General features: G+C 49.1%; 1 protein-coding gene across 4 annotated transcripts in view; it reads left to right on the top strand.

Moving 5' to 3' along the window:
• Positions 1-27,036, top strand: part of ATP2B4 (ATPase, Ca++ transporting, plasma membrane 4) — a 94,150-nt gene that overhangs the window by 21,095 nt on the left and 46,019 nt on the right. For all 4 annotated transcript variants that reach the window (XM_015569303.1, XM_006771996.2, XM_006771998.2 and 1 more), the window contains exon 2: positions 24,684-25,320. In XM_015569303.1, coding sequence (XP_015424789.1) covers positions 25,128-25,320 — 193 coding nt within the window. In that variant the 5' untranslated portion in view covers positions 24,684-25,127. The remainder of the gene's footprint in view (positions 1-24,683; positions 25,321-27,036) is intronic.

Below are 27,036 nucleotides of genomic sequence, written 5' to 3'. Positions count from 1 at the left end.
CTGCGGGGCCGGAGCGGGTGAAGCTGGAGATCGAGGCCCAGGGGACTTCCCGAGGGCGGGAGGCTCGCTCGCTGTCTCGGGCCTTCCCAGCCCCAGAGCTCCCAGTATGGTGGTGGGGTGGGGGGTGGAGGCTGGTGTCGATTTTAGGGCCCAGGAAGTCGCGGTGGAAAGGGGTTGGGGTTCTTCCCGGGGTGTTGTACTCTGGATGCTAGAGGCCTGTGTCCCCAGTTGCTGACGCCCTGAGTTTCCCTCCATTGTGAAATGCGATGCCTCTCTTCTGCCTCCCTCGCCCCGCCCCCTGTAACCCCCCAAAATAAGCTGGAGACCAAGCCGCTGCCAGGCTTCCCCACCTTTGTGTGCCGCTCCCTGCTTCCCTCACGCCCCCTCTCCCCCCACCTCAGCTCTAGAATAAGAATTCCTAAGATTGATCTTTTTTATTAGGCTGATATGGTCAACGCAGTCTATTGACTGTGTAGTTAAATGACAATTTTGGACCATGAAGTTGACAGAAGTTCTCATCTAAAAGAGCCTTGGCAACTTTTGGTAGATCCATGGCTGTCTTTGATCACGCTGATGACAAAGTGTTGCTGGCAGAAATAGTGGAAACCTATTTGTTTCCTCTCTCTCTCTCTCTCTCTCTCTCTCTCCCTCCCTCCCTCCCTCCCTCTCTCCCTCCCCCCCCCTCCTCTATCTTTATCGCTTTCTTCCCTTCTCAGGTGCATTTTATATATTTCAATAGCCTAATGAAAGACACCTGAACCCACTCCCCAAGCCAAAAAGTGAGATCCCTACCATAACTTGCATCCACCTATGTGCCCTTTCTAGCCTGTCCCCTCACCTCATCACCCAATGCAGCCACTATCCTGAATTCTGTGATGATCATTCTCTTGGTAAACATATCTAAACAAATATTTAATTTCGTTTTGCTTTGTATTCTGTATTAAAAATATATATCACGCAAAGTCTTCTGGGGCTTGCTTATTTTCATTCAATATTATAATACTAAAATTTATGCCTCCCTCTTGAGTGGGATACTGGACACTTTGGAATGACATCCTGAGGTTCATTCATTTTCACTGCTATATGCTATTCCACTGGGGAAGCTAGCGGCCTTTTTCACCGTTGTGAAGAGCACCATCATGAACATTCCTGGCCATGTCTTCTGCTGTGCCTGTGCAAGTTTCTCCTGGGAAGTGAGCTCAGACAGGAATTGCTAGGTTTTGGTATATGAATATTCAAATGTACATGGTAGTGACATGTTGTTTCCCAAGACATTTGAGGTAGTTTAGCCCCTGCCAGTGAAGTGTAAGAGATGCTGTTGATCCAAGAACTAGGTATTGACAAAGTTTTTCATTTTTGCCAGCAGAATAGTATAAATACTAGTAGTATCTCTTAGCGGTGTTGATTTGTCCCTGGTTATCAATGAAGTTGAGGAGCAGAAATAACATTCCACAGATCAGACCCACAAAAATTGCAGATATTGGAGTGGTTGTAAACCACAACCCTTCGGTGCAGGGGCCATTGGTCTAGCCACTGGGCACACCGGCCAGAGTGGAGTGGTTGTATATAGAAAATGTAAAATATATATTTAATATGTAAAAAGGGAGAAGAGGGTAATAAAAGAATGGTGAAGGGAAACAAAACTGAGTTGACTAGATTGAGCTCTCCTTAGATATCTCTTCTGTCTCCGATGTCCAAAGAGAACTAGAAATGAAAAAAAGACAGTGAAGGAAATTAAAGTTTCAGTGAAAAGGTGTAATGTAATTAGAGGTGACGACAAAATTAGTGAATTGGAAGATATTTCTAGAGAAATTATATAGAAGATGGGAAAATGTGGAAAAGGCATAGGGGAATAGAAAAGAGAGCAGGAGTCGGCAAATTACTTTCTGTAAAGGGCCAGCCAGTAAATATTTTAGGTTTAGGGCCCAGTATGGTCTCTGTCATAACTACTCAACTCTCCTATTATAGTATGAAATTAGCCTGGGTGCTAATAAAACTATATATTTACAAAACCAGACAGCAGGCCAGACTTGTTATACAGTTTGCCCACTTCCAGAATAGAGTAAAAAGGTCCCCAATATGCATTAAACTAATGTTCCATAAGTAGATAATACAGAGAATAAGAATATGACAATAATGAAGCAGCAATGGTCAAGAGTTGGCTAAATACAATTATTATATTTATGAGGCCTAATGAATCGCATGAAGAAGAAATAAACTTCACCCCTAGAAACATCATAATGAAACTACCAAGGATAAATAATTTCAAAGTAAACTCAAAAGTAAATTGCCTTCAAGGGAATAACAATTAGAATGACAACTGATTTCTCCATCTCAATAATAAAAGCCAGAAGATAGTGGAATAATGGATATGAAAGTGCTTTGAGCCAAGACAATCACTGCTAACAAGGAATTCTATTATCAGTGGAAATCTTCCAAGAAAAAGGGCAAAATTAAGGCCCTTTGAGGACAAACAAAAAGAGGTTTCCACTAAAACAGCTTCTAATAGAAATAGTTCAAGAAGAAACATTACCTAAAAGAAACATCTAAGATTCAGGAAGGAATGATAGGCAAAGGAAATTGTGAGCATGGTGCTAAGTCTAACTAGTAATAGCAAAGAAAATACAGATAGCAATGTCTAACTTATAGGGATAAAATGAAGCTATAATTAATAAGATGAATCTCTCGTAACAATAGCATGTCAGTTGGAAAGTTAGTGATTGGAGTTTAAGTGGTCTAAGGTCCTAGTATGGTTTGGGAAGAGGTTAAAGATGTTAGGTTTCTAGGCTAACACTAAAAAACTGGGAATAATACAACTTCCAAACTACAAGAAGGGAGGAAAATCAAAAGAAAGAAAAGAAAAGGAAACATGAAGACAGTAGGAAATGTGGCAGTTAAAAAAAATTAAGACCGTGATGTAGAAGCAAATAATAAATGTTACCATTTATTGAGTAGCTACTGTGTTAGTAATTTTGAGGCATTCATATTCATAATTTCATGCAATAAAGATAAGGGTGTCAGGCACAAAATAGGCATACAATTCAGGTTTCATTATTACTGTACTTTTGTGCGTAAAACAAGGTCTGGAACTTAGTAGGCACTCACTTATTGAAGAGAGAATTAAATGGTAGTGAGTATCGATTCTTATCTAAGGATGAGCAAACTGAGGTTCTGAGAAGCAGCGTGGCGGTAAGAAAAGCCTCAGACAGCGTGAGTATGAAACTTGCCTCTTAGAAACGTGGTTGTGTTGAGCACAACATGCTCTTCTGTTTTCTCATCTGTAAAAGTGAGTCAGAGTGCTTGTTAGATAATAGTGTGCATTAAATGCTAGGCATTCGCTAAATGACGGATGTTATTGGCAGAGAACTTTTTCACAGTCACAGGGCCCGGATTTCAGGTATTTGGGATTCACCAAAACTGCTTTCCCCTCTACCATGTGGTAGACTGTCCTGTCCTCTAAGGCAGAAGTAGCATGTCACGTCTGAGAACGTGAGCTTTGGAGTCAGGCGGACCTGAGTTCATGGCCCAGCTTGGTCACTAGTTAACTCTAGGACTTGGGGCCTTAGTTTCTTCAACTGTTGAACCGAAATCAAAATAGCTGTCACAAAAGCTGATTGTAAGATGGCAAGAATGTGTGCCCATCATTTTGGTGGTGGGCACGAATTAGGTCCCAGTTTATTTTACATTTTTTAAAATGTTTTTAATGATTTGAGAGAGAGAGAGAGAGAGAGAGAGAGACATCAATGTAAGAAAGATTGATTGACTGCCTCCTGCATGCCTCCTACTGTGAATCAAGCCTGCAAACCAGGTCGAACCAGTGACCTCTCTGTGCATGGGATCACTTTCAGCCACCTGAGCCACACTGACCAGGGCTAGGTCCCAGTTTAATACAGGCATACCTTGGGGACATCATGGGTTCAGTTCCAGATGACCGAAAAAAAGTGTCATCATCTTCTTGCTGGTGGAGGGTCTTGCCTTCAGCTTGTAAAAAATGCAACGTCTGTGAGGCCCAGTAAAATGAGGTTTGCCTGTGTAAGAAAGAATGAGAGCTAATGCGTGGGCTCTTAGGTAACAGTAAGAAGAAATGGTTTCCAATATTGGAAAAGAGATTCGTCTACATGACCTTCAGTCCCTTCCAACCTTGAGGTGTTTCTTTCTTCCTGAAACAGAAACAAGGGAAGTAGGGCTGTATCTGTCTGCTCACTCACATTCTGACTGATGAGCCAGGTCCCCAGTGGCAGGGACTGGCTGATAGCGTTATATAATAGCCACAGTGATCCCATCTGAATGCTTACCATGGAGCAGCACCATGTGCCTGTACATGGATTAATTATCTGAAATATTTTAAAGGGGGTCGCTGTTATTATCCCAAATGTATCAGTGCCAAAACGAAAGAACAGAGACACGGACTAACTTTCCCAAGGTCAAACAGGTAGCGATGGTGGATCGGGACTTGGGTTCATCCGCCCACAGGGCCTGTGCTCTTGATCACTGCACCGTACATGAGAGGTGACCTGGTCCCTGAGAAAAAGAGTTCTCGTTTCTGGAAAGCACCTTCAGGGCAGTCCTACAGAGCAAGTGCAGCCTCTGCCAAACCCAGGTTTGAAATCTGGCTCTACTTCTTCCTGTGGCTCTAGACAAGGTATTTAACCAGTTTTCTTCTCTACGAGACAGGGACAGTATTATCCATTTCCCACGTTTGTTGGGAGGATCAAATGAAATAATATCTGAGGTTTTCAAAAAGACTAGACTCTGTATTTCCATTGTGAATCTGGAAGGCCTCAGTCCTAAGCAGATGCCTGTGTGCTCTGAGCTGATGCTGGGGTGACTTTCTGAGAGTCAGGAAACGAAAGCTGACTTTCCCCTGCTCCTTGAAAAGACGACTTGTCCATTGTTCTCAACGCCCTGCCACTCCCGTCACCCCCATGTACACGGAGCATGGTCTTCAGAAGCCCAGTGTGTTTCCCCTCCCCTTGGCTTTGCCACTCAGCCTTGCCAGGGGAGTTGTTTGATGTTGTGCCCCTGTGGGCTCCCAGTCCTGGGCATGTCAGAGGTCACTGTCTGGGATAAGTGACCTCTATTCCACTGGGCTTCCACCCCCAATAGAAGGTGGTCCTGAGCTCCTGGTGACTGGGAGCTAGGCTCACAGCCCTGGATTTATTTCTGCTTTTCCCTTCCCCACCCTTCTCCCCTCTCTATGCCAGCACTATTCTATTTGCTTTCCTGTTTCCTTCTTTTGAAAAAATATTTTTATGGTGGTGAATGGCTTTAACTACATTCACATTATTGTGCTACCATCACTACTATCCATTACAGAACTTTTTCATCATCCCAAATAGAAACTCTGTACCCATTACACAATAACCCCACCCTATACCTTCTCCCCCAATCCTTGACAACTTCTACTCTACTTCCCGTCCTTATGAATTTGTGCCTAGAGTAGGCACTCCATCTACGTCAAATCATACAATATCGACCCTTTTGTTTCTGGTTTCTTTCATTTAGCATACTGTTTTCTTTTTCTGTTTGTTTTCTTTTTTTAATTTAATTTTATTTTAACAAAATTTTAATTTGTTACTGAATTTATTGGGATGACATTGGTTACAATAGCATAACATTTTCAGGTTTCACCCATGTTATAGCATGTATCCGAATTTCACTCCTTTTTAAGGTTGAGTATGATTTAACTGTATGGATATACCACAGTATATCCATATTTTGTTTATGCATTCATCTGTTGATAGATGCTCTCTTTTCTTTTCTTTTTTTGTTTTTGTCTTAATTTATCAATGCCTCTATCTTATAAGTAGAAAAATTGAGACCTTTCCTGAAAAATGAAATCTGTATTACAGTGCATAATGCGGATGCTCTCTTTTCTTTAACCAAACTTGGGGCGATCCAAATTTGCAGTGACATGGAGAGAACAGCCTACTCTTTCCTTGAAGCAGGAAACTGGCGAGTCACCATCCCAGGTGGTGAGGAGTTACGCCCAGTGTTCTGTTTGCAAAGTCTGCTCTGAAGCCATTCCTGGGATGTCACACTTCCAACGGTCTCTCAACAAGTGACACCACCTGGCCCCAGAAGTGCTAGTTGGAAAGGAGAGAAGGGATTGTCTGGGCCCCAGCCACACCTCTGCTTGCCTTCCGGGGACAGAGCCCGTGTTGCCTGGGGTGCTCTGTTTCGGGGCTGTAGGCAAAGGATCTGGAGATGAGAGCAGCTTTTGTTTTACCTGTTTATACTAGTAGTTCTGAGCTTGTGTTTGTTTTGTTTTGTATATTTCTTCTCCTTGTCAACTCTGTCATTTCTGGTCTCCAACTTGGCTTCGATGCCCTTCAGTATTTCTGTTCTACTCCACTGTAATCATAGGGCTTCCTAATTTGGGTGTGTCGTGTCTTCTTTATTTAGACTCGGCGTCTAGCAGTTCCTGGAGGGGAAGGGCCCCCTTCCTTCCTTCCTTTCTCTCAGTCTTCCTCCATCCTTTTTCGTTCTCTTTTCTCTGTTTCTTTTACACCCCTCCATGCCCTAGGAATTGCATAACCTCTTTCTTGGCCATAGTCTGTACTCTCAAGGTGTCCCCACCGCCTCTAACTCAGCCACAATCTGTACCCTCAAGGTGTCCACAGCCTAAGAGGATGACACACCACATTACACACACACTCAGCATGTGTCACAGTTGCCTCTGGGAGGAAGTAGGAAAACCCATATCAATCGTCTGAGCTCATCAGGGCAGGAACCCTCCAGCTCCAAAGGCCTGGGTTGGGCCTAAAATTTTTAGACTGTTTCATACTGCCTACTCTCCTGCTCTCTTATTCCTGTTTATCTTTCTTTGTAGGACCTTGGAGCACGGAGTATATCCTAGCTTCCTCTAGGCTCTTTCTGCAGTTGCCTGGCCTTCACTGAGTCACGTCACCATAAAGACCATGTGATATAAAATCTGCAGAAGGAGTAATGTCATCAGTGCTGGCTGTGTTAAAAGGCTGCCCAAACATAACACATCAGAGTGCTTTACCCGGATGTGAGTTCTTACCACAATCTTCTTCGACTCTCATGAACTTTTCTGCCTTTCTTTTTCTTTTTTTAATATATTTTTATTTATTTCAGAGAGAGAGAGAAACATCAATGATGAGAATCATTGATTAGCTGCCTCCTGTACGTCCCCTACTAGAGATCGAGCCTGCAACCCAGGCATGTGCCCTTGACTGGAATTGACCTGGAACCCTCTAACCACTGAGCCAAAACAGATAGGGCTTTTTTTTTTCCCCTTTTTTAAAAAAGAAAGTGATTTTTATTGATTTTTAGAGAGAGGAAGGAAGAGGGAGAAAGATATAGAAAGTTTGATGAGAGAGAAACAGCAATCGGCTGCCTCCTGCACACTCCCTTCTGGAGATTGAGCCCACAACCCAGACATGTGCCCTGACCAGGAATCAAACCTGAGACTTCCTGGTGCATGAGTCCACGCTCAACCACTGAGCCACACCTGTCGGGCCCTGCCTTTCTCTGTTGCCAACGCCTCTTATGAGGGAACCTCGGGCAGACAGATTCCCCAGATATACCTGCAAAAGTTGGAGATGCTGGACAAGTCCATGAATGGCAGTACCAGTGTCTGCCTGGTACACACAGGCCAGGATGTGGAGCCAGGCCTGGAAAGTATAGGAGAAGGGCCCAGAGGCACTGGGAGCCTCTGACGAGGGGTAGCCTCCCTTTGCTTCTGTTGTTCAATAGCTTTTTAATTCAGTTGATCTTCATCTAAGGGCACTGGTCCCTTATACATGAAAGAAGTAATAATTTTTTCAACTTCTGTGTGAGGTAGATTACTTTCATTATTTCCACCCTTCAGGTAAGACATTAAGACCCAGGGAGAAGGGATTTGGAGGAAGGTGTGCTGAGAGGAAAGCCATTCTGGTGCTACTTGGGAGGAGCTGTGATGGGAGAGCCTGTGAGCTGTGAGGGGCAAGAGCCTGGCCCACACGGGGCAGTCTGGCCCCCCGACAGAGCTCCAGGGGGCCTGGGCCCACGGGCCTGGCTGATTTGACATCTTCAGCCCTTCTGGCGCATCCACTGGTCAAACTGGACTCACTTCTGGTTTTCTTCCTTAGATATTTCGTAGGGCCTGTGACCCACAGCAATACTAGTATTTGACAGTTTATTGCAGCTGCTAGCCCATAGCAGCTTATAAAGACGTTAGAAAGATGCCTCTTCAGATGAATGCAGCCCATCGGTGCACGGCCTACCCAGCAACACTAAGGGTGTTTCGTCTCCCAGCAACCTCCTCACCTGGTGCCCATGTTCAGGGCACATTTTGCACACGGGTGTGTAGCAGCTCTGGGAAGCCCTAAGAAAGCTCCCCGTAACTCGGGGTATGGGTCTGAGCCCGAGCCCATTGGGGGAGGCTCATGCTATGAGTGAGCTCTTCCCCAGCAGCTGATGGCTGCACCTGGCCTGCGGGGCGACCCTGGAGGTGTCCTACCAGGTGATCTTGCTCTTCATTTGGTGCCTAATACAGATTTCATTGCATCAGCTGCATCTGCCTATATCCTGCTTTCCAATCTATAGCCTACCTCTTTGTCCCAGTGTCCCAGTGACTCATACATGCTTCACTGTAAAATATAATTCAGTGTAAAATAGTGTTCGACTTTCTCCAAAGCTCCCCGCACGGCTGTGATTCTGGGGTGCTCTGGGATGTTTGATGCAGTTGGAAAGCTGGGGTACCTGCTCCCTGAAAAGGTCAAGAATTTACCAGCTAGTGCAATGACTAGTGATGAAATGGTGATTAGGGCTGGCCTTCCTCCTCTCTCGTGGTCATTTGACCCCTGGCCCTCTCTGCTTTGAGAAGATAACAGGGCGTTCATGGTCCTTACCCTCCAATGGTGCCACAGTCGCTGCCTTTGGGTGTGGCAGAGTCCTGAGCAGCTGTCTCCTTTCCATCTCTCCAGCGGAGCCAAGCTGGCACCAGCTCTGGAGGTGGAGGGGAAGGCATCCAGAGGGTACAGTGCTGCCCAGGAATATGAAAGGGAACCCTTTGGCCAGGTGGCCCTGTTCAGCTGACAGCTCCTGCTGGGAGGACATGGCAGATTTTGGCACATGGCACTGCTCTGCCCATCTGGCTCCTTTAGAATGAGAGTTGAAGACTCCTGGCCAGGGGACCTGGGAGGTGATGCACTGATGCCAGTGTAGCAGGGGGCAGCGGGCTGGGCCTCAGTTCTGGGTAACAGCATCTCTACACATCACTTCTGGGGATGCCTTCTTGCAGGCAAAACTCAGAGCCTTTGGGGGACCTTGCCTTTCCCAAAGCAGCTCAATTTGGCCTCTTTCTCCTGCCTCCTGTGGTAGGTCGGCTGAGCATCTCATATAGACAGCTGCTCATCTTCCTATTGACTTCCTAGGCTCCTCTCACCCCTCAGTAGTGCCTTTTTATTCTATAAATGGGACCTTCCACCCTGGCCTGTACAGGGAGAATGGGAACTGTCGGTGCTGTCCATTTTTCTCTCCCCTGTAAACCTCTGTAATCTTCTCATTTTACCCTATTCCCCTCCTCTCCTGGCTCTTGAAACTATTCCCATAGGAAGGAAAAGGCAGCTCGCCCTCCCACCCCTCTTTAGGGCCAAACCTCTGTTTGTTGTCTTGGAAACCATGGCAACATAGCCTAAGAGGCCCCTTCTACCATTTTGGAAGTTAATGTTCTCAAGCGTCGTCCTCCCAGCTGTGAGTTTTCTACAAACGTTTCCCAAAGGGAGACATGAGCCTCTGATTTTTCAGGTCTGCTCTAAGGAGAATGTTTCAAACCAACCAGTCCCGAGAAAACCCTTTTAAAAGTGGGTTAGGACAGTGTCCGCCGTAGGATCTTTTGGGGTATGACGGTGCTAACATTGACTGGGAGTCCGGAAGAGTATTCTGGGATGTGGCCTACACTTCTTTCTCTTCTGCTCTTTCCTCCTTTCCCCTCCTCACACTCAATTACTCACAAGACTAGCGTTGGAGGTGGTTATCTTTCAGCTCCCACCAACTCTTTCCTGCTTTTTCTTCTCCTTGACATGTTTGTCCTTCTTGCTCTGGTGCTACCTTTTAAAGCCCCAAGTTGGGAATCCAGGCCGCTGGCATGATTAACTGCAGGAGCCCAGTCGAAGAATTCCACAGCCTTAGACGGTAAGGTTTCCATAGCCTCACTGCCATGGGACTTCCCCGCGAAGGAGTCCTCTTTCTGCAGCTGGCTGTGGAGGAGGGCGGGGGAGAGCAGGCTGGTGTGTCCTCGGCTTCCCTTTGGATTTGACTGCTGGTAGAGGGGAGTGTCCAGTGGCAGAAACCCTGCCGGGAGGGCACTGATCCCTCCCCCCACCCCGAAAAGGCTTGCTCTCCCCGTGATGGAGATCTTACTGATTTGGACCAGCCGGCCCGGGTGTGTGAGACTAGAGAAGCTGGGACAGCAGTGCTCCTGCAACATTTTGTAGAAGGAAATGTTGGGCAAATACTGGGAGATGCCTACAAAGGTCTGGCTCTGCTGGGTTAGGGTGCCTTGTGCTCCTCCTGCTGCTCTGGTCCCTTCTGGGAACTCTTGAATTCTTGCATAGCGGTGGGGAGAGCTGGAAGAAGGCAGCCATGTCACCAGGGAGCTGAACTTTAGCCTCCTATGCCTGTTCCCTACCCAAGCTTTACAGGCTGAGAGTAGAACTGAGAGGTGACCATGGAGCCACAGTCTTGCAGCTTGTCGGTAGGAAGGGCTAGCTTATCGTGCTCAGTTCTTGAATTTTCAACTCCCATGTGAGCAGTGAAAGGAGCCAAAGTCAGATTGTAGTCCTAGGTGCCTTTTATATTTAGTCTCCCAGCCTCCTTCCTCCATCAGGCCACTTCCCTATTTATGCTGGAGTGGAAACTTGGCCGAGCATACTAAATCCTGACTCTAGTTTTAAATTCATAGGAATAGTCTCATATCCTTCCTCTTCCCCCGTCTCTGTTAGGACTCCTCACTTTGAGTCCTCACTGTTAGCAGTTTGCCTCTGCGCCAAGCATAGTGAGATGCTACATATTGACTTAGCCAGGCCAGCTCCAAGTGGATTTGGGAGAGTGCAGATTGGCTCATGGAGTTCGTCCTCTGTGCCTTTGGCCCATCATCCATGACCCCAGTGACACTGCCTGGCACTGTGTTGGTGCCAGCCATGGCAGCCTCACAAGTGCCCTACTGGCTTCTCAGCATATCCATATTCCTTCCACTGTTCGAACCAGTGTGGACTGGACGGGTGATTGATTTCAGAAATTACCAGGTAAGGGGAATAGAATTCCATCCACGTAGACTGTCCCTAGAGATGTGCAAAAGAGAGAATAAGAGAGATTCTGAGATTGAGGTAGATAAGTGGTGGTGGGGAGAAAAAGGGAGGGAGGGAGGAGAGAGGAAGAGAGGGGGGGGAGAGGGAATAGAAGGAGGGAGGAAGTTAGGGAGACAGGACAAGATGGGGAAAGGGATATACATAGATCTGAAAAACAGTGAGAAGTTGGGAATGAGGTATATCGAGAAAAATGAGGAGGTGGGAAGAGTTTGGTACCAGATATCTTCCCTATCATTTCTGGCAGTTCAGTGCTTCAGAAATAATCTTGAAAGCGTCCTTTTTTGCCACTTCCTACAGACTTCCCCACCACCACCATCACCATAGTTCTTCTCCCCTGTCTTCCCTCGGGGGCTCTGCAGTGGTGTTTAAAATGCTGTGTGTGGGAGTTCGGAATCCAATGGGTGTTGAGAGAACTTCAATTCTTTATGTTTCCCTTTGCTTCTCCCTAGAGAGGTGGATGGTTCCCACAATGATAGCTGGTCTTCCTCCCTGCACCGGAAAAGCCCTGTACTATGTCCTGGAGAACAAGGGAGATACGCCTCCAACCCATTCAGTCTACCAACCCCAGGGCCCCAAAAGGGAGAAGGTGGAGAGGGGGAAAGTGCTAAGAAGTGGTTCTGGGGACTTACAGATAATGGTTTATCTCTGGAGATTGGCAGAGAAGGGTGGCTCTTTCATTAACTCCTCGTGTTAGGTCAGGCACTAGGGCAGAGGCTGGGATAGAGAGATGTCCACTTAGAACAGCGGTTCTCAACCTGTGGGTCGCGACCCCTTTAGGGATCGAATGACCCTTTCACGGGGGTCGCCTAAGACCATTGGAAAACACATATATAATGACATATTGTTTTTGTGATTAATCACTATGCTTTAATTATGTTCAATTTGTAACAATGAAAATACATCCTGCATATCAGATATTTACATTACGATTCATAACAGTAGCAAAACTACAGTTATGAAGTAGCAACGAAAATAATTTTATGGTTGGGGGTCACCACAACATGAGGAACTGTATGAAAGGGCCGCGGCATGAGGAAGGTTGAGAACCACTGACTTAGAAGCATGCACAGTACCTTGCACTTTCTCTTCCCTGAGCCTTCCATCAGCAATGACCAGCCGGGGCTGAGCTGCCTTTGTCTCCTACCCATTGTCTCTTTCAACAATGGGCCCTCTGTCCCTCACCTTGGATCCGAGCCCTGTGGCGAATAGATGTTCTTTCGAGCCCATGATTTTTGGAAGCTTACTCTGTGTCCGTGGCTCTGAGACGTGTCTGCTTCTCCTCATCCTTCTATGTATCCCCACGTAATGGCCACTCAGCTTGAGTCGATACCCTGAGACTCAGGAACAGGAACACTGGTGTCAGGGACACGAGCTCACCTGCGGTGTCTCTCCACTAGGCTGCTCCCAGCTGTCCAGGATGGTGCCCCACGTGGGACCCTTTCCTCACCTCCTGCCCCACAGGAAGAGGGGAGCGCCGATGACAGTTGGTCTGACAGGCTCAGAAACCAGGCCTGCTCTGCTCTTCGGACCTCAAGGAGCTGCCAAGACTGCTGCCCCAAGTCCCGATTGTCCCAGCAAGACTGTGTCAGCGAACCAGGGCTGTCAGCTGGGACGGTGACCGCTCCTGGGGCAGCAGAGGGTGCTTCCCCGATGGAGTCAGCAGCAGCCTCCCCCTTCTCCTGCCCTCTCTCCTCCCTGTGGGGTTCGTTCTCATTGATATCTTTTCTGAGCCATCATGGCAGCTGGGCGGCATTCCATTTCATTCTGAGACGGTGCTCTTCCTAACGGTGCCCTAGCTTTACTTATATCTGTTTCCCGTGCCCATCAGCAATTGGGGTAGGAGTAGGTTTCTCCTCTTAAGAGCATATGATTCCAATGGAGCTGGAATGGGTGGAGGAAGAGGGATGATAAAATCCCGCGTCATCTTCCGTATTCCAAGTAGCTGTTTCTGGAAGGTGTTTTTCTCTCACTTGGATGTCATGTCGTGATGGACAACCTATAGCATATGTGTCAACGTCAGTATCCACTCCAAGCTTAGTTGTGTGTGTGACTCCCATGGCTGATTTCTGATCCTTCTCCACCTCCTCTGCCCAGACCTGTCCTAGGCGCCTGGGGCCCTGGAGACGTATGTGTCCCAGAGGGATTAGCATCTGAATCTTCAATGCTGACTGCGTGGTGCTGGCGAGATGTCCTCACCACCCCGACTACAACTGAAATCTTGCTGTGCAGAAGTTCCCCTTCACCCAGGGCTCCCTAAGGAGTGAGGACAGGATGCAAGCTCTCTCTAGAGGTGGAGAAAAGACCTGTGTCCCTTCCTCCAGAGGCACCTCTGAGGTCATCCCCTTCAGACCTCCAGCAGGGAGTGGCCCGGCTGCATGCGGACGGCACTGCACCCGTGGGAGGGGGGCCCTCTGCTCTGAGGCTCTCTTCCCAGGGCCCCTGGTGGCTCCTCAGTCTCTTCATCCTGGTGACAGTGGGGATGGTGGTGCGGGGGGAGGGTGTGAGGAACGCTGCTGGCTGGAGCCCGGCTTAGCCAGGAAGGGAGAAGACTGAGTGTAGGTGGTGCAGAGGTGAGAAGAGCCTGAGCCATGGCCTCTCTGTGATGAGCTGGGCCGAGGCTGCATGGACCAGCAGCCCGCCTTCCCTTTAGAGGAACTTAGCCCGTTCCCGCACTGCTCACTCGGGTCTTCCCCTGGCTGGCTCAAGTCCTAAGCGGTGTTGGCTGGCTCTATTCTTCTTGTTCCTGGGAACGTTGTGGTGGCTCTTTTTTATTTTTATTTTTTGAGGCTGCTTTAGGGGGCTGGGAAAGGGAAACTTTCAAAGTAAAATAATAAAAACAGACCACTCTGCCATCACAGGCACATAAATAGCGCCGGGCCAGGCTGCACACTTGCTTTGCCATAGCAACCTAAACTAAGTGTTTACAGCAGCCCGTCGCCGACTGGAAAACAGCAGCTGCTGCTGCCCCGCCAGCTGCGCCTGTGCCCATGCCGCTGCCTGTGCCCCTCAGAGCAGTGGGTAGGTGCCCCCCCTGCGGGGGTCGTGGCCGGCCCTCCTGTAGGGGCTTCGGGGGTGGCAGCGAAAAGGCAGCCAGGGTTCAGATGCGCCAGGGGGCGGTGAGACTTGGGGAGCCTGAAGTGAGTGGTGGGTGTCTTGTCCTCTCATTTTCCCCTCCAGCTCTGTCTCCTGCGGATGGAGGGAACAGGGGTGCAGGGGATGCTGGGTGCCCCTCCACCAGAAAGGGTCTCGGTGTGTCTCTGACCCTGGGTGTACCTCGGTGTGCTTTGCTGAATACCTTTTGGTTAAGCTGCAGGGACGCCCTTCCTCTCCACTCTGTGTTCTCACAGGACAGGGCCTTTCCTTGGGAAGGTCAGGGGTCTCTGGGGAGGGGACTGCCCTGAGATGAATGGAAGCAGAGCATCCTGGGAGGGGGGAGTGGAGGAGGGAGAAGGGAAAGCAGGAGATAAGATGGCGAGACCCTCCTGTGCCTCTCCCGTCAGCCTCGGTCTGGGGCAGTGTTTGGACTGGACCCCACTCAAGGCCTTCCAGAGCGTTAGCCTTGTGTTGTTGGCCGTTGTCATGGCATTGTTTGCAGAGATGCTTCGTAACTTCTGCAGCGTAAGAAAGTCTGGTCCCCAAACCAGCAGCGTCAGCATCCCCGGTTAGGGAACTGGCTAAAAGTACGTGTTCCCTGGCCCCACCCCACTTCTCCTGAATCAGAAACTGGGAGCTGGCCCAGCAGTAGGTTTTAACCAGCCCTCCTGGCGAGGTGATGCTCACTGAGGTGGGAGAACCACTGCTCTGAAACACAACATAGTCACAGGAGCGTGCCAGTCTGCCTGTCAAGCCCTGGCTGACTAGTGGCTCCTGTCTGTGCAATGAGTGAACAAGAAGGAGAGGCACCGGGCACTGAGGGGGCAGGTTGCTAGGGAGTGCGCCCAGCTCTCTTCTGGATAACGCCTCCTCTCGGCATGGAGTTCTTGCCCGATTCCCCGGGACTTCCAGGAAACAGGGGGCTGAGAGAAGGCCGGGCCAGGCAAAGCCGTGGTTCCCTCACTCTGTCAGGGGGCTGCCGTGGAGTGCAGGGAGGCGATGGAGCGCTGGCCAGGCGTGATGTCCAGTGTGTGGTGCCCTGGCTAGTGTCCGGGTCACACAGGAATGTTATTTTGCTTCCTCTCTTGCTGAGCCCCTGGGGGAAGAGCCGCTGCCCACAGCTCTCCCTTTCGGTGTCTGTGGCCTCCTCTGTCGGAGGCCAGACAGCTTTCTCCTCACCCCTGAGAGCTCCAGTAGAACCCGCGGCCTGGGAACAACAGGATCCTGACCCAGTCATCCAGGGAGCCTGGCCTTCCTCTCCCTCTCCGTGGGCAGGCGCGATTCTGCTGAAATTTGTGTCTAAAAATAACGCAGGACCCAGTCCGGCTGCTAAAAAGCCCCTTTGTGCCCTTGGGACCAAAATGTGGAAAAACCACAGCAGCCCCAAGAAAGGCAATCTGTGTTGCCCAAGAGAGGGCCCGGGCGAGACATCTGAATGTTACTGCTCAAGGCTGCGTCCTGTCTGCTAGCCGAGTAGCTTCCTGTCCCAGGCCCCAGGAGCTGCACCTGACTAGTACTAAGCGTGAAAGACAGATTCTTTGCTCACTCATATCCTGAGTATTTCCCACAGTCGGATGCGAGGGATCAAGAGGGGCTGCCAGCACCCCTTTCCTTAAACAACAGGCCTTCTGATGGCACTGCCACTCCCACCTGAAATCAGCCCTGCCCTCCTTCTCGGAAGGAAAAGGTCAGTACTCTTGTTTCATCTCTACATTTCTTAGCTCTGGCTTGCAGCGAACACCCCCACCCCTGAGTCATAGGAGGTGACCTGGGCCAGCACGACTCGGATCTTTGGAGGAGGGTACATCCCCCCTGGCTCTGGGGCGGAGGGACTGCCCTCTTTCATCTTGATATATTGATGCTATTTTTGGATGGAGACGGGAGGTGGGGGCCGGAGGCATTGCCCTCTTGGGAACATTCCTGGTTCGGTTTCCTGATCCATGCCATGAAGCGTCTGTCTTCATCTTGATGATTCCTGGGGTCTCTGACATGGACTGGTTCCTCAGGCCAGATGATCAGGAACGGAGGGGCAACCCTGGATCAGTTCTTGGTATCACTCTTTTGAGAATGTCTATGCTCTCTGTGGGCCCTACCTTCCCCCCGACTGCTGAAGGCATCTGGCCAGAGCTGGTAAGTTTGTCATTGTCGTAACAGGTCTTAGTCCAGCTCTTCCAGGCCTGAAACGGTTCAACAGCGTGGTGTGTTTTGGTTTTAGCTTTTGGACCTCACGCACAGAGCACTGAGTTGATCAATAATGGACTCGTGGCCCGTTTTTATCATTTGGCTCATGCGAGGCCCTTCCCGTGCTCAGTGTTTCCCCACATCCCACATCTGCTGCCTTTTGTGTGTGTGAGCAGCATTCTAATGTGTTCTTTTGTTTAAATATGTTCCTTCAAATGTATAGAGTTGCTTTTTTTTAAGTCTTTATTCTTGGAAGTATTACATGTGTCCCCTTTTTTCTCCCATTGACCTCTTCTAGCCCACACCCCCTCCCACCTCCCACCCCAGGCCCTCACCACCCTGCTGTCTGTGTCCATGGGTTATACATATATGCATACAAGTTCTTTGGTTGATCTCTTCCTCCCTCCATTGAAGAGTTGCTTTAGATGCATATGTTTCTAATTCATGTAAAAGCTGTTACAGCAACCTTTGCCCCCACTAAGCACTGTTTTTTAAGATAACCAGTATTATCTTGTGTACATCTGATCTGTTTTTCTAACTGTTGCAAAATATCCCCTTTATCAGCTCGCCCATCAATCCCAGATGGCCCTCAGTTCCCTGTCACCACAAGCATGTCCCGCTGAGCCTCCTTGCACACGTCCCCTTCTGGACCTGTGTGCGGCTCTCTCTGGGAGAGGCACCCAGCGGTAGATGACTGGGTCCTTCGTATCCATGATCTCAACTTGGCCAAGAAGTACCAGGTGGTTCTGAGAGAAGGGGGGAATTCTGGGTCCCTGAGACCCAGCGGTGGAGAGGGATATATCTTCTCCAGACAGATGCTTCGATTTTAGTGCTACATTTTGCTGCTAGATTGAAAACGCTATCAGGATGGACCTGGAAAATATTATGCTGTGAAATAAGCCAGTCTGAGGAAGACAAATATCACATGATCTCGCTTATTCATGGACTATAATAAACACAGTGAACTGACCAACGAAATAAGACCTGAAGCAGGGAGGCATGGGACAGACTGACATACTTCAATGTGGGGTTGGGGAGACAAGAAAAGATAAATCGAAGAACTTATATGCTTATATGCACAGCCATGGACATGGGCAATAGGGTAGTGAAGACGTGGGGGGAAAAGAAAACACTGTCAGGATAGCTGATTTGGGGGAGGGACAGGGGTGGGCGAGGAAGCCTGTGTGTGTGTGTGTATTTGTGTGTGCGCGTGTGTGCGCGCACGCGCGCACACGTATGAACCACCTTTTAACCAGGAGGTGATGTTCTCTCTTTAGGACGTGCTGAGAATTTGCATAAGTTTCCAGGCCCAGGCCCACAGGCTACAGTGTGCCATCCTGTGGGCAGTGCAGAGACCTGGTTTTGGTGTCCCAGCCCTCACTGGGCTTCCTGCATGGCCTAGTGCCGTGGTCGGCAAACTGCGGCTCTTTGGCCCCTTGAGTGTGGCTCTTCCTAAGCCTTAGGAATACCCTAATTAAGTTAATAACAATGTGCCTACCTATATAATTTAAGTTTAAAAAATGTGGCTCTCAAAAGAAATTTCAATCGTTGTACTGTTGATATTTGGCTCTGTTGACTAATGAGTTTGCCGACCACTGGCCTAGTGGTTGCTGATGATAACAGGTGTGCCACCTACACCTGAACTTTATCCAATATGCTCTGCCTCTGACCTCCTTCCCACAGGCCTCCACAGAGCCTCGGCAGACTGAAGGGGAGGGTGTGTGCTCGGGTCTGCTTCTGCAGGCCGGCAGGCATAGAGGGGCAATGAGGGCGGGCAGGCATGGGGAGTGATGGGGCAGGCAGGCATGGGGAGTGATGGGGCAGGCAGGCATGGGGAGCGATGAGGGCAGGCAGGCATGGGGAGCGAAGGGCGGGCAGGCATAGAGGGGTGATGAGGGCGGGCAGGCATGGGGAGCGAAGGAAGACCCGGGACCATGACTAGTCCTGAGGAAACCTTCAGAGAGAAGGGCCAGCGGGGGGAGGTTGGGGGAGGACAGGGACTTGCCGGAAGTTTCAGGGATCCTGGAGGAGCTTGCCAGAAGCACAGGAGTGCCTGAGAGGAGTAAAGACCCTGTAGGTGACGGCACAGGAAGTGCCCTGCTGGAGAGAGGAGGGAGCATCTAGAGCAGGTCTCTGAGCCTCTCCCAAGTCACTGCGGGTTGCAAGGCCAATGGTGTGAGATGACAGAGTGGAGGAAACCCTCATCCCCACTCCCGGTCTGCAGGTGGGGAATGGATGTGCTTGGGATCATGCCAGTCCAGGGCCTACTATATTCTGGCTGGGGGAGGAGGGGCGCTGTATGTGGTGGAGGAAGGGCTGGGTGGAGTGTTTGCCCCTAAGAAGCCCTGGGTCTAGCCCTGCACTGCCCAGAAAGTTCAAATTGCTTAAGGAGGTGTTTCCCTGTTTCTGAGCTTTTATGGGTCATGGGCAAGGCGCAGGTAGGTTTATGTGGGCCAAGCATGTCAAACTCGAGGCTGGAAGGCCACATGCCTCGTTGGCCTGCCGGCTGCGAGTTTGACATGCTTGAGTGGGCCTCCTCATCAAACTGTAGGAAGTAAACCCATAGCTTTGTTTCTGTTTTCTTCGTGTCCTTGTACTTGAGGCAGCGTGGCTTTGAGTTCAGGCTAGCCACACATCCTGGCTCTCTGAATCTGGGTTTCCCTGCATGAGATGGGGTGCCCTCCTTAGAGGGTTGGTGAGGATCCGTGAAACAATAGTCGTCATAATGATACTAACTACTGTGCATGGACCATCCACTACATATCAGCCACTATGCTAGGCACTACATAAGAATATGTGTGTGTATGTATCTGCGTGTATATATGTGTGTGTGCATATATATGTAGGTGCATATGTATGTACATATATATGAGTTTTCACATTAAGTGCTTAGCATGGTACCTGGCTCATTGTAGATGCTCAACAAATATTTCCCTCCCTGTCCAACCCCACTGTCGCTCCTGAAATTAGGGAGAAATAGAGCCTCATTCGGGATGAGGAAGGGAGCAAGCATCTGGATCAGAGAAAAGAGAACAGATTTAATTTGGGGGGAGGGGGGTTGGGAGGGACCCTGAAGCAGGTTTCAGATTTCAGTGAGTGCATCCTAAGGTGGGACCAGCCTACCCCCGCTCCTATCCACGGTGGGCAGCCAGCATCTCATTCACACTTCCAGGCTTGCACATCACTTTGCTCCTCCCCCTTCTTCTGCTTCTATCCCCTCTCCTCCCTCCTCTTCCTGCTCCTCCTCTTCCTCCTCCTCCTCCTCCTTTTCCTCCCCCTCCTCCCACCTTCCTGCTTGGCAGTGATGCTGCCACTCAACTGGAGCATCTCTGAGCACTACCTCCCTCCTGAGCAGGCACCCAGCCCCATGAAGCGGGCAGGGGAGGGCAGGGAACAGCAGCCCTGCCTGCAGCCCAGAGGCCAGAGCTCAGTGTAGCTGCTTATGATTCCAGGCCGGTCCAGCTGCAGTGCTGCCCCAGCCTGAAGCCCTAGCCCCCGGCCCCTCCTTGTTTGCTTTCTCCCATTTCCATTCATGCTTCATCTCCCATGCATCGCGCCAGATTTAATAGGTGCCTTTGGCAGGGAAGACTCAGGGAATGGGTTCCTTTTACATCTTCAAAATACCCTCTTCTCTCCCCTCCAGGGGAGTTACCCATTTTCCTCAGAGCCTGGAGATCTGTCTCTTCTTTAGCATCCCGGGAACTTTTCCAAGAGTAAGGGATTCTTTGGACAAAACTGGAGGAAACAGAGCACCTGACGATTGTTTATGGTTTGGTGGCTTAGGCCATGGTGTTCTTATCCCGGGCAGTCCTCTTTTCTGGAACTTGCTACTGAGCCTCGTGCAGACTGCGTTGTCAGGAGGTGTGCGGTGGTTTGTTTCTCAGGAATGTATGGTGACGGGACGTAGGGTCTGTTTCACCCTCACTGCCTGGGGTATGATGGAGGTCATTCCGAGAAAGAAAGAGCAAGGGCAAGAGTCAGTATTACCTTTAGATGGAAATGGATATTTTCTGTGCCCAAGAGGGTTCTATGTATATTTTTCCTGCATCTGGGCTCCCCCATCACACACTTTTTTGCTACACAACTAATTGGCCTAAAGCAATTTTGTTTTTTTGTCCTCGCCCAAGGACATTTTTCCATTGCTTTTTTAGAGAGAGTGGGAGAGGGGAAGACAGAGAGAAACATCGATGTGAGAGAAACACATCAATTGGTTGCCTCCTGCACAAGCCCTGACCAGGGCCTCGGCTGAGGAAGAGCCTGCAACCGAGGTACGTGCCCCTGATGGGAATTGAACCCAGGACCCTTCGGTCCACAGGCCAATGCTCTATCCACTGAGCCAAACCGGCCAGGGCGGCCGAAAGCAATTTTGCCATACAAGATAAAATAATATAAAACAAACAGGACATAATGATCATGAAAGATGAAAAATTAAAACCAAAATTTAAGACTATGGAGAAAAACGAAAATGCATCTTCCGTTGATAGCATTATACTTTTTTAAAAATTTGCTTGCTGGTTGGTCCCCTCATAAGGCATAGCACCTTTCCCTTTTTGCTACCATTTCTTCTTCCTCCACTAAGAGAGGTGTCAATTTGCGCCGCCCGGTCAACTTGGTTTTGACAAGTGGGAGGGCTCACCGGGCTCCTGGAAGGATTTGCCGGCTGATCTGTGATCATTTTCTGGTAGAGTGTGCAGTCTGGCCGTCCACAGGGCTTTGCAATCTGCTTTATACGTAGCTGTTAGGCACTATTTTAAGAACACCACGTCTACCCCTCACTGTACAGACCGCTATGAAGGCTGAGATTTATATAATGTGAAATGGGAGTAACTACAAGAACTTCACTCCTGGAGAAATAAAACCCAGCTGACAACTAGCTTAAATACATGAAATCCGCCAAACGTAAACCAAACTGTCAGCCAGTTATTTTATCTTTTACAGCAAAATTGCCTTGTGGCCAATTAGTTGTGCAGCAAAAATGCTTGCAACATAGACATTTATAGGGAAATTACCAGCACAAACCCAGAGATGCCTGCATTTTAAAAGACCTCTTAGGCCCTAGCTGGTTTGGCTCAGTGGATAGAGCACATGCCTGGGTTGTAAGCTCATTCCCGGTGGGTGGCGTGTGGGAGGCAGCCATTCAATGGTTCTCTCTCATCATTAAAGTTTCTGTCTCTTGAAATCAATAAAAAATTATATATATATATATTTTTTTTTTTATTTTTTATTTTTTTTAACAGACTTCTTAGGTGTTTGTCAGAAAATGAGGAGGTTCAGACTCAGGGAAAGGAGTAAGGTGGAGCAAAAAGGCCGTGCAGTCAAGGTCACTGACTTGCCAAAGGCCAAATAAATCACTTTTTATCTCCTTGGACCACACTGTCTTCATCTGTAGGGTGGGGGGTCGCAGCTGTCCTACCTAGAATTGGTGTGACAATGCTTCTACGTATCATTACAATTTGTAGAACACGTTACAGGACTTTAGGAGGAAAAAAATTAAAATGATTTTATGATCATGTCGAATGATAGGATTTCTTGGCCCCACAGAAGGGACGAGAGATTTCTCTCTCCCATCCTATCATCCCTTAGGCTGGCTAAATGCTGGAAAGGGAGTGAGAACATACCTTACCCAGAATGCCCGGAGGAATGATTAATCCTGACCCGACAAGAGGTCTTACCGCCCAGGCATTGTGTCTGAGGCCAAGGCAGTGGAGTGCTTACAGAGTATTCTTTGCTGGTTGCCTAATAAGGTTAGGGACCAGGCAAGTACAGCAATTGCAGGGAGCTCATGTTCTCAGAGCTCAGACCTCAGGGAGACAGGGGCACCTGCCTCACCTCCGAATCCTGGAAGAACTTTCCTGGAGAAATAAATAGGCTCCCAGCTGGGCACTGCCCCCCTTGACTTTGTGCCAGCCGCTTAGTGCTTGACCTTCGGAGCAAGTGTCTCTAGCACTGGGCATCTTCCATCTAAGATTTCCAAGCACTATTTCTATCTATAATCCCATTCCTTCATCACTTCTTTAGGATGGTGTGCGAAGGTAGGGCTGATTCTCTCCGCGCAACCCCCCGCCACCCCCAGCTTAAGGTGGGAGGAATTGAGCCCTAAGAAGGCTAAATGACTTGCCCAATGGGGGCCTGGGAAGATGGTAAATCTGGTTCTGAATCTGCTATTGTTCATTCAATAAAAGATTTAGCTGGATGCCCACCACGTGCAGGTTCTCCTCTAGGCGCTGGGGATAAAGCTGTGAACAAGATGAGTAAAATCTCTACATTTGGAACGAACAGTGTGGTGGGCAGAGACAGAGGAGAGAGGATCTGAGGTCCAGTTTAGCACTGCCGGCGCTGTCCTCAGCATCCTCTTGAAAGCTTACGGAGGTCTACGTGAGGGTCAAGGTGGGCTTCTTACTACGATAGAATCTTTGTCACCCGCTGCTCCAGAGTAGCTTGGAGGAGAAGCTGAACGGGAGAGGAAGCTCTGTGGAGCTGCTGATCTCTGTGCCCGTCTGAATGAAGCGAGTTGGACACCCTGCCGCAGGTTTTTCCCAGACCTCCTTGTTTCCAGGATCTCTGATGGCATCTAAAGATAAAGGGAATGTGATATTAAAAACAATAACAACAACGAAAGAAAACCCTGCTTGCTTAACCAGGTGTAAGTCGGGAGAGCTCTAAAAATCTGAGATAGGAGGCGGCAGAGGCCCATTGGGACAGGGGGTCTGCAATCACCTCTGTCCTGGGAATCCTGCTGAGAACAGGATTGATCGGGATCTGCAGGAATCTTGGCCACATGTGATTTCTGGAAAAGTAATTGATAAACGTCCTCATCTGCTAGTGCGTGTGCTTTGTTCACTTTCTAAGAAGCGAGGGTGTCATCTATGTATTAGAGGGCGGCTGAGCAGAGCTCCTTGCTGGTGGACAGTTTAACGAAGGCTGGGCCTCCAGGTCCTGGTGCTGCGTTCAGGAAGAGCCCCTTCACATGTCAGTGGCTGACATGTGGCAGTGGTCCTGCGTGACACGCAGAAGCCTCTCTGAAGCTGAAGCCGAGAGCAGGGCTCTGGATAAGCCTTCACGCCTCCAGCCCCCATATCCTCACCTGCCCATAGCTCTGCTCCTCCGCAGCCAGCATGTGCGAGAGGCAGCACATGCCTTCCTGGATGGGCGGGGCGGGGGGGCGGGGAATGCTGATTTGAGAGCCTTGGGTGCCCACTCATCGGAGGCTAACTCTGTTCCCCTGCGACCTAGCTGTGGCCCTAGGCTCTATGGGAATCAGACGCTGTCTTATCCCTGCGCCCGCCCCCCAACCCCCAAAACACTAACACAGGCTTTAAACTCACTATCTTTTCTCCTCAGAGGTCCTCTCCCCCTTTGTGTAAAAAGGTCCCACCCTGTTTCACCAACTGCCAGAGGATGTTCCTCTCCCCTTCCCTCCAGAAGCCTTGTGGAGGAGGGAGGGGCTTCGCGCCAAGGCCTGAGCTGGCTTGCCTGGCCTGTTGACAACTGCAAGCTGCGGGATTTCCATACAGCTGGAGGCTGGGCATTCTGAGGGGCCTTAGAGGATTGGGCCGTCGCCCATCAGTCATATTCCTGGTTTGTAAATGGACATGTTGAGAGTAGGGAAGGGTATGGAGCAGGAGGGAGCGTGGCAGACTGGCAGGCCATCCTCCTGTGCACTCAGGTCCGCACTCCTCTTCCGACCTCTTCTCACCTCATAGAAGTGAGGTCAGGATGAAAGGATTCTGCAGCGGGTCCCACAAACAGGGAGGACATCAGAGCCATGAGAGCTCAGAACCTCTTATTTCCAAGTGTCTGAAGTTGTGGGATTTGTGTTGCTTGGTCTGGGAGAGAAGAGCTATGAAGCCTGGGTGTATCTGAAATTACTTCCCTACATTGGACTTTACAGGCTGCTGGGGCCTCTGAGGGAGGAAGGGGCCTCTCTGGAATGAGTTCACTTATCTCAGGATTCCGCTGTCAGTTCGGGTCGGGCACCAACTGTCATCTGAACCCTTGTGCTAGAAGGAGTATCCCCTGCCGTGGCAGGTGCTGGCTCACCATGACTGCTCTAATTGTTTCTTTTTGTCTGTCTTTGAATCTTTATTCCAGAGATCCAGTTGTCATTGGTATCCAGGGAGCCCTCCTCCTCCTCCTGCTGCCTCTCTACCATCGCAGTTCCTGGTTGTTGCTAAGGTTGCCTCCATGGTAACATGCGCATGCTGTTTACACTTCCATCTGGGCAAGCTGGTCTGAGCTAGGAACCTACCTACCCTGGAGGACCACGGTCTAACGCCACCTGGGGACACCAAACATCGTGACACGTGGTCCAGCTTCCACTCAGTCCCCCCCCCCCACCCCCCGTCCTCTTCCTCTTCTTGCTGCCAAGCTTCCTAAGGAAAAAGGACCAAGACAGAGCCCATCAGTGTCCTCACCGGGCTCCCACAGAAGCAAGGAACAGGGAGTAGGCAGAGAAGCAAGAGACCCCGCTCAGTTGAAGGGGAGCTCCACATTTGCTCTGACTGAGGGTGTCTGAAGTTGGGAACAGCAAGCAAAATGACCAACACTACAGAACATGCCTTGCCGGCCAACTCGACAGCTGAGAGCCGTGAAAAGGAATTTGGCCTCACAGTCATGGAGCTCAGGAAGCTCATGGAGCTGCGTTCGACCGATGCTCTGATCCAGATCAATGACCACCATGGAGGTGTAATGAATCTCTGCAGTAAACTGAGAACCAACCCTGTGGAAGGTAAAGGCCGTAGGAGGAATGGGGAGTTGGAGGAAGTGGCGAGGGTTAAAAAATAGTGTTTTTCCAGCTTCTGAAGAGGCACCTGGAGCCATGACTGGTATCCCTGTGTCTCGTGGGGAGAGTATGGTATATGCAGCACTAAAAGGTGGTGAGGCCATAGAGAGCCATGTTTCCCCACACACACACAATGTCATGTTGAGGGAGTGTGCTGTTCTCTGAAAATTATTCTTCCCCCCCTTTTCTATATCAATGGACAGAAAGGAGGATATTTACCTCTATTTTGGAAACGTTTATGTTAGGGATGCTTTTATCAGTAAACAATCATCAAGTCCCTTATTCTGCATTAGTCTTTTTTTTAAATATATTTTATTGATTTTTTTACAGAGAGGAAGGGAGAGAGAGATAGTTAGAAACATCAATGAGAGAGAAACATCGATCAGCTGCCTCCTGCACACCTCCCACTGGAGATGTGCCCGCAAGCAAGGTGCATGCCCTTGACCGGAATCGAACCTGGGACCTTTACGTCCACAGGCCGACGCTCTATCCACTGAGCCAAATCGGTTATGGCTTGCATTAGTCTTTTATTGCAACAGGATTAAGATATAATTTTCCCCCACACTGATCTCACAGTGTTAATCTCTAAGGCATACAGTTGAAAATAAGGGGGTGAGTCATAAGGAATATAATTATAATAGTACCCACCAAATATTTGGATTACTCCTATTTCCTGTCACGAAATTATTGATGACTTTTTCAACCCTGCCTGATGCACTTCTAATGTGGTTCTTCTTAATCTATACAGTACTTAAAAGAAACTGTAATATCCAGCTTTTTGCTTGCCTGGCTCAGCCCAATTGCCCAGTGAGCCATGGTAATATGAAATTTTGCCTCATCAAAAATGGAGAGAGAACAAAACGAACCTTGCGTCTCACTTTTGCCTGGTTTCAGCATCTATGCTACAGGTTCTTGTTTGGTCCTATCAGTCAGGCAGGCCGTGGTTGAGTAGCGTGAGGTGAAACAAAGATCTTATCCTTTAACTGCCTTCAGCCTCTGAGGTATACTATTTCTGAGCCTTCCGTGGAGGCCACATCATATTTTTTGCCAATTCTAAGACTCTTTAGGATTTAAAAGAGGCGGGGGGAGGGGGGAAATTTTTATCTCGATATCTGTTCATTGCCCATGACTTGTTTTCTTTGCAATCTGAGAACTGCTCTACATGTTCTCTTTACTTCTGGAATTCAGTTTCCTGTCTTACCGGCTTTGATTCCAGTAGCAGCTCTATCATTTACTACCTGGATAACACGGAACAGTTTACTCGGCCTCTCTGAGTCTGTTTCTTCTTTGAAAATGATTTTAATACCTCGCCCATGGAGTTATTGGGATTAAATACTGCAGTGCATGTTATAGTGCTCCGATTTATGATGGGGATTCAGGAAATGAGCTGTCTCAGATTAACCTGGGGCCCATGTGTCTGAAGATCTTGCCCGAATGTGAGTGCAGTGCATTATTATATCTCTAAAGGTTGCTTCATGTAACTGCAACTACCGTCCACTTCTTCCATTCACCTCTTGATGTCAAAAAGAGATGTAGTTGGGGAAAATAAAAGCAGCAAAAAGAAAAAGAGAGAGAGAGATCTGATTGAGTTGGCTGGGCTTAGTTGCCTTCAGGTGGCTCGGTCTTATCAGCTACCTTTCTTTATTCTGCCACTCTTGTAGG

This window comes from Myotis davidii, unplaced genomic scaffold (genome assembly GCF_000327345.1).
Source record: "Myotis davidii unplaced genomic scaffold, ASM32734v1 scaffold246, whole genome shotgun sequence".
Taxonomy (NCBI): domain Eukaryota; kingdom Metazoa; phylum Chordata; class Mammalia; order Chiroptera; family Vespertilionidae; genus Myotis; species Myotis davidii.
This window is presented reverse-complemented; position numbering and strand designations above follow the sequence as displayed.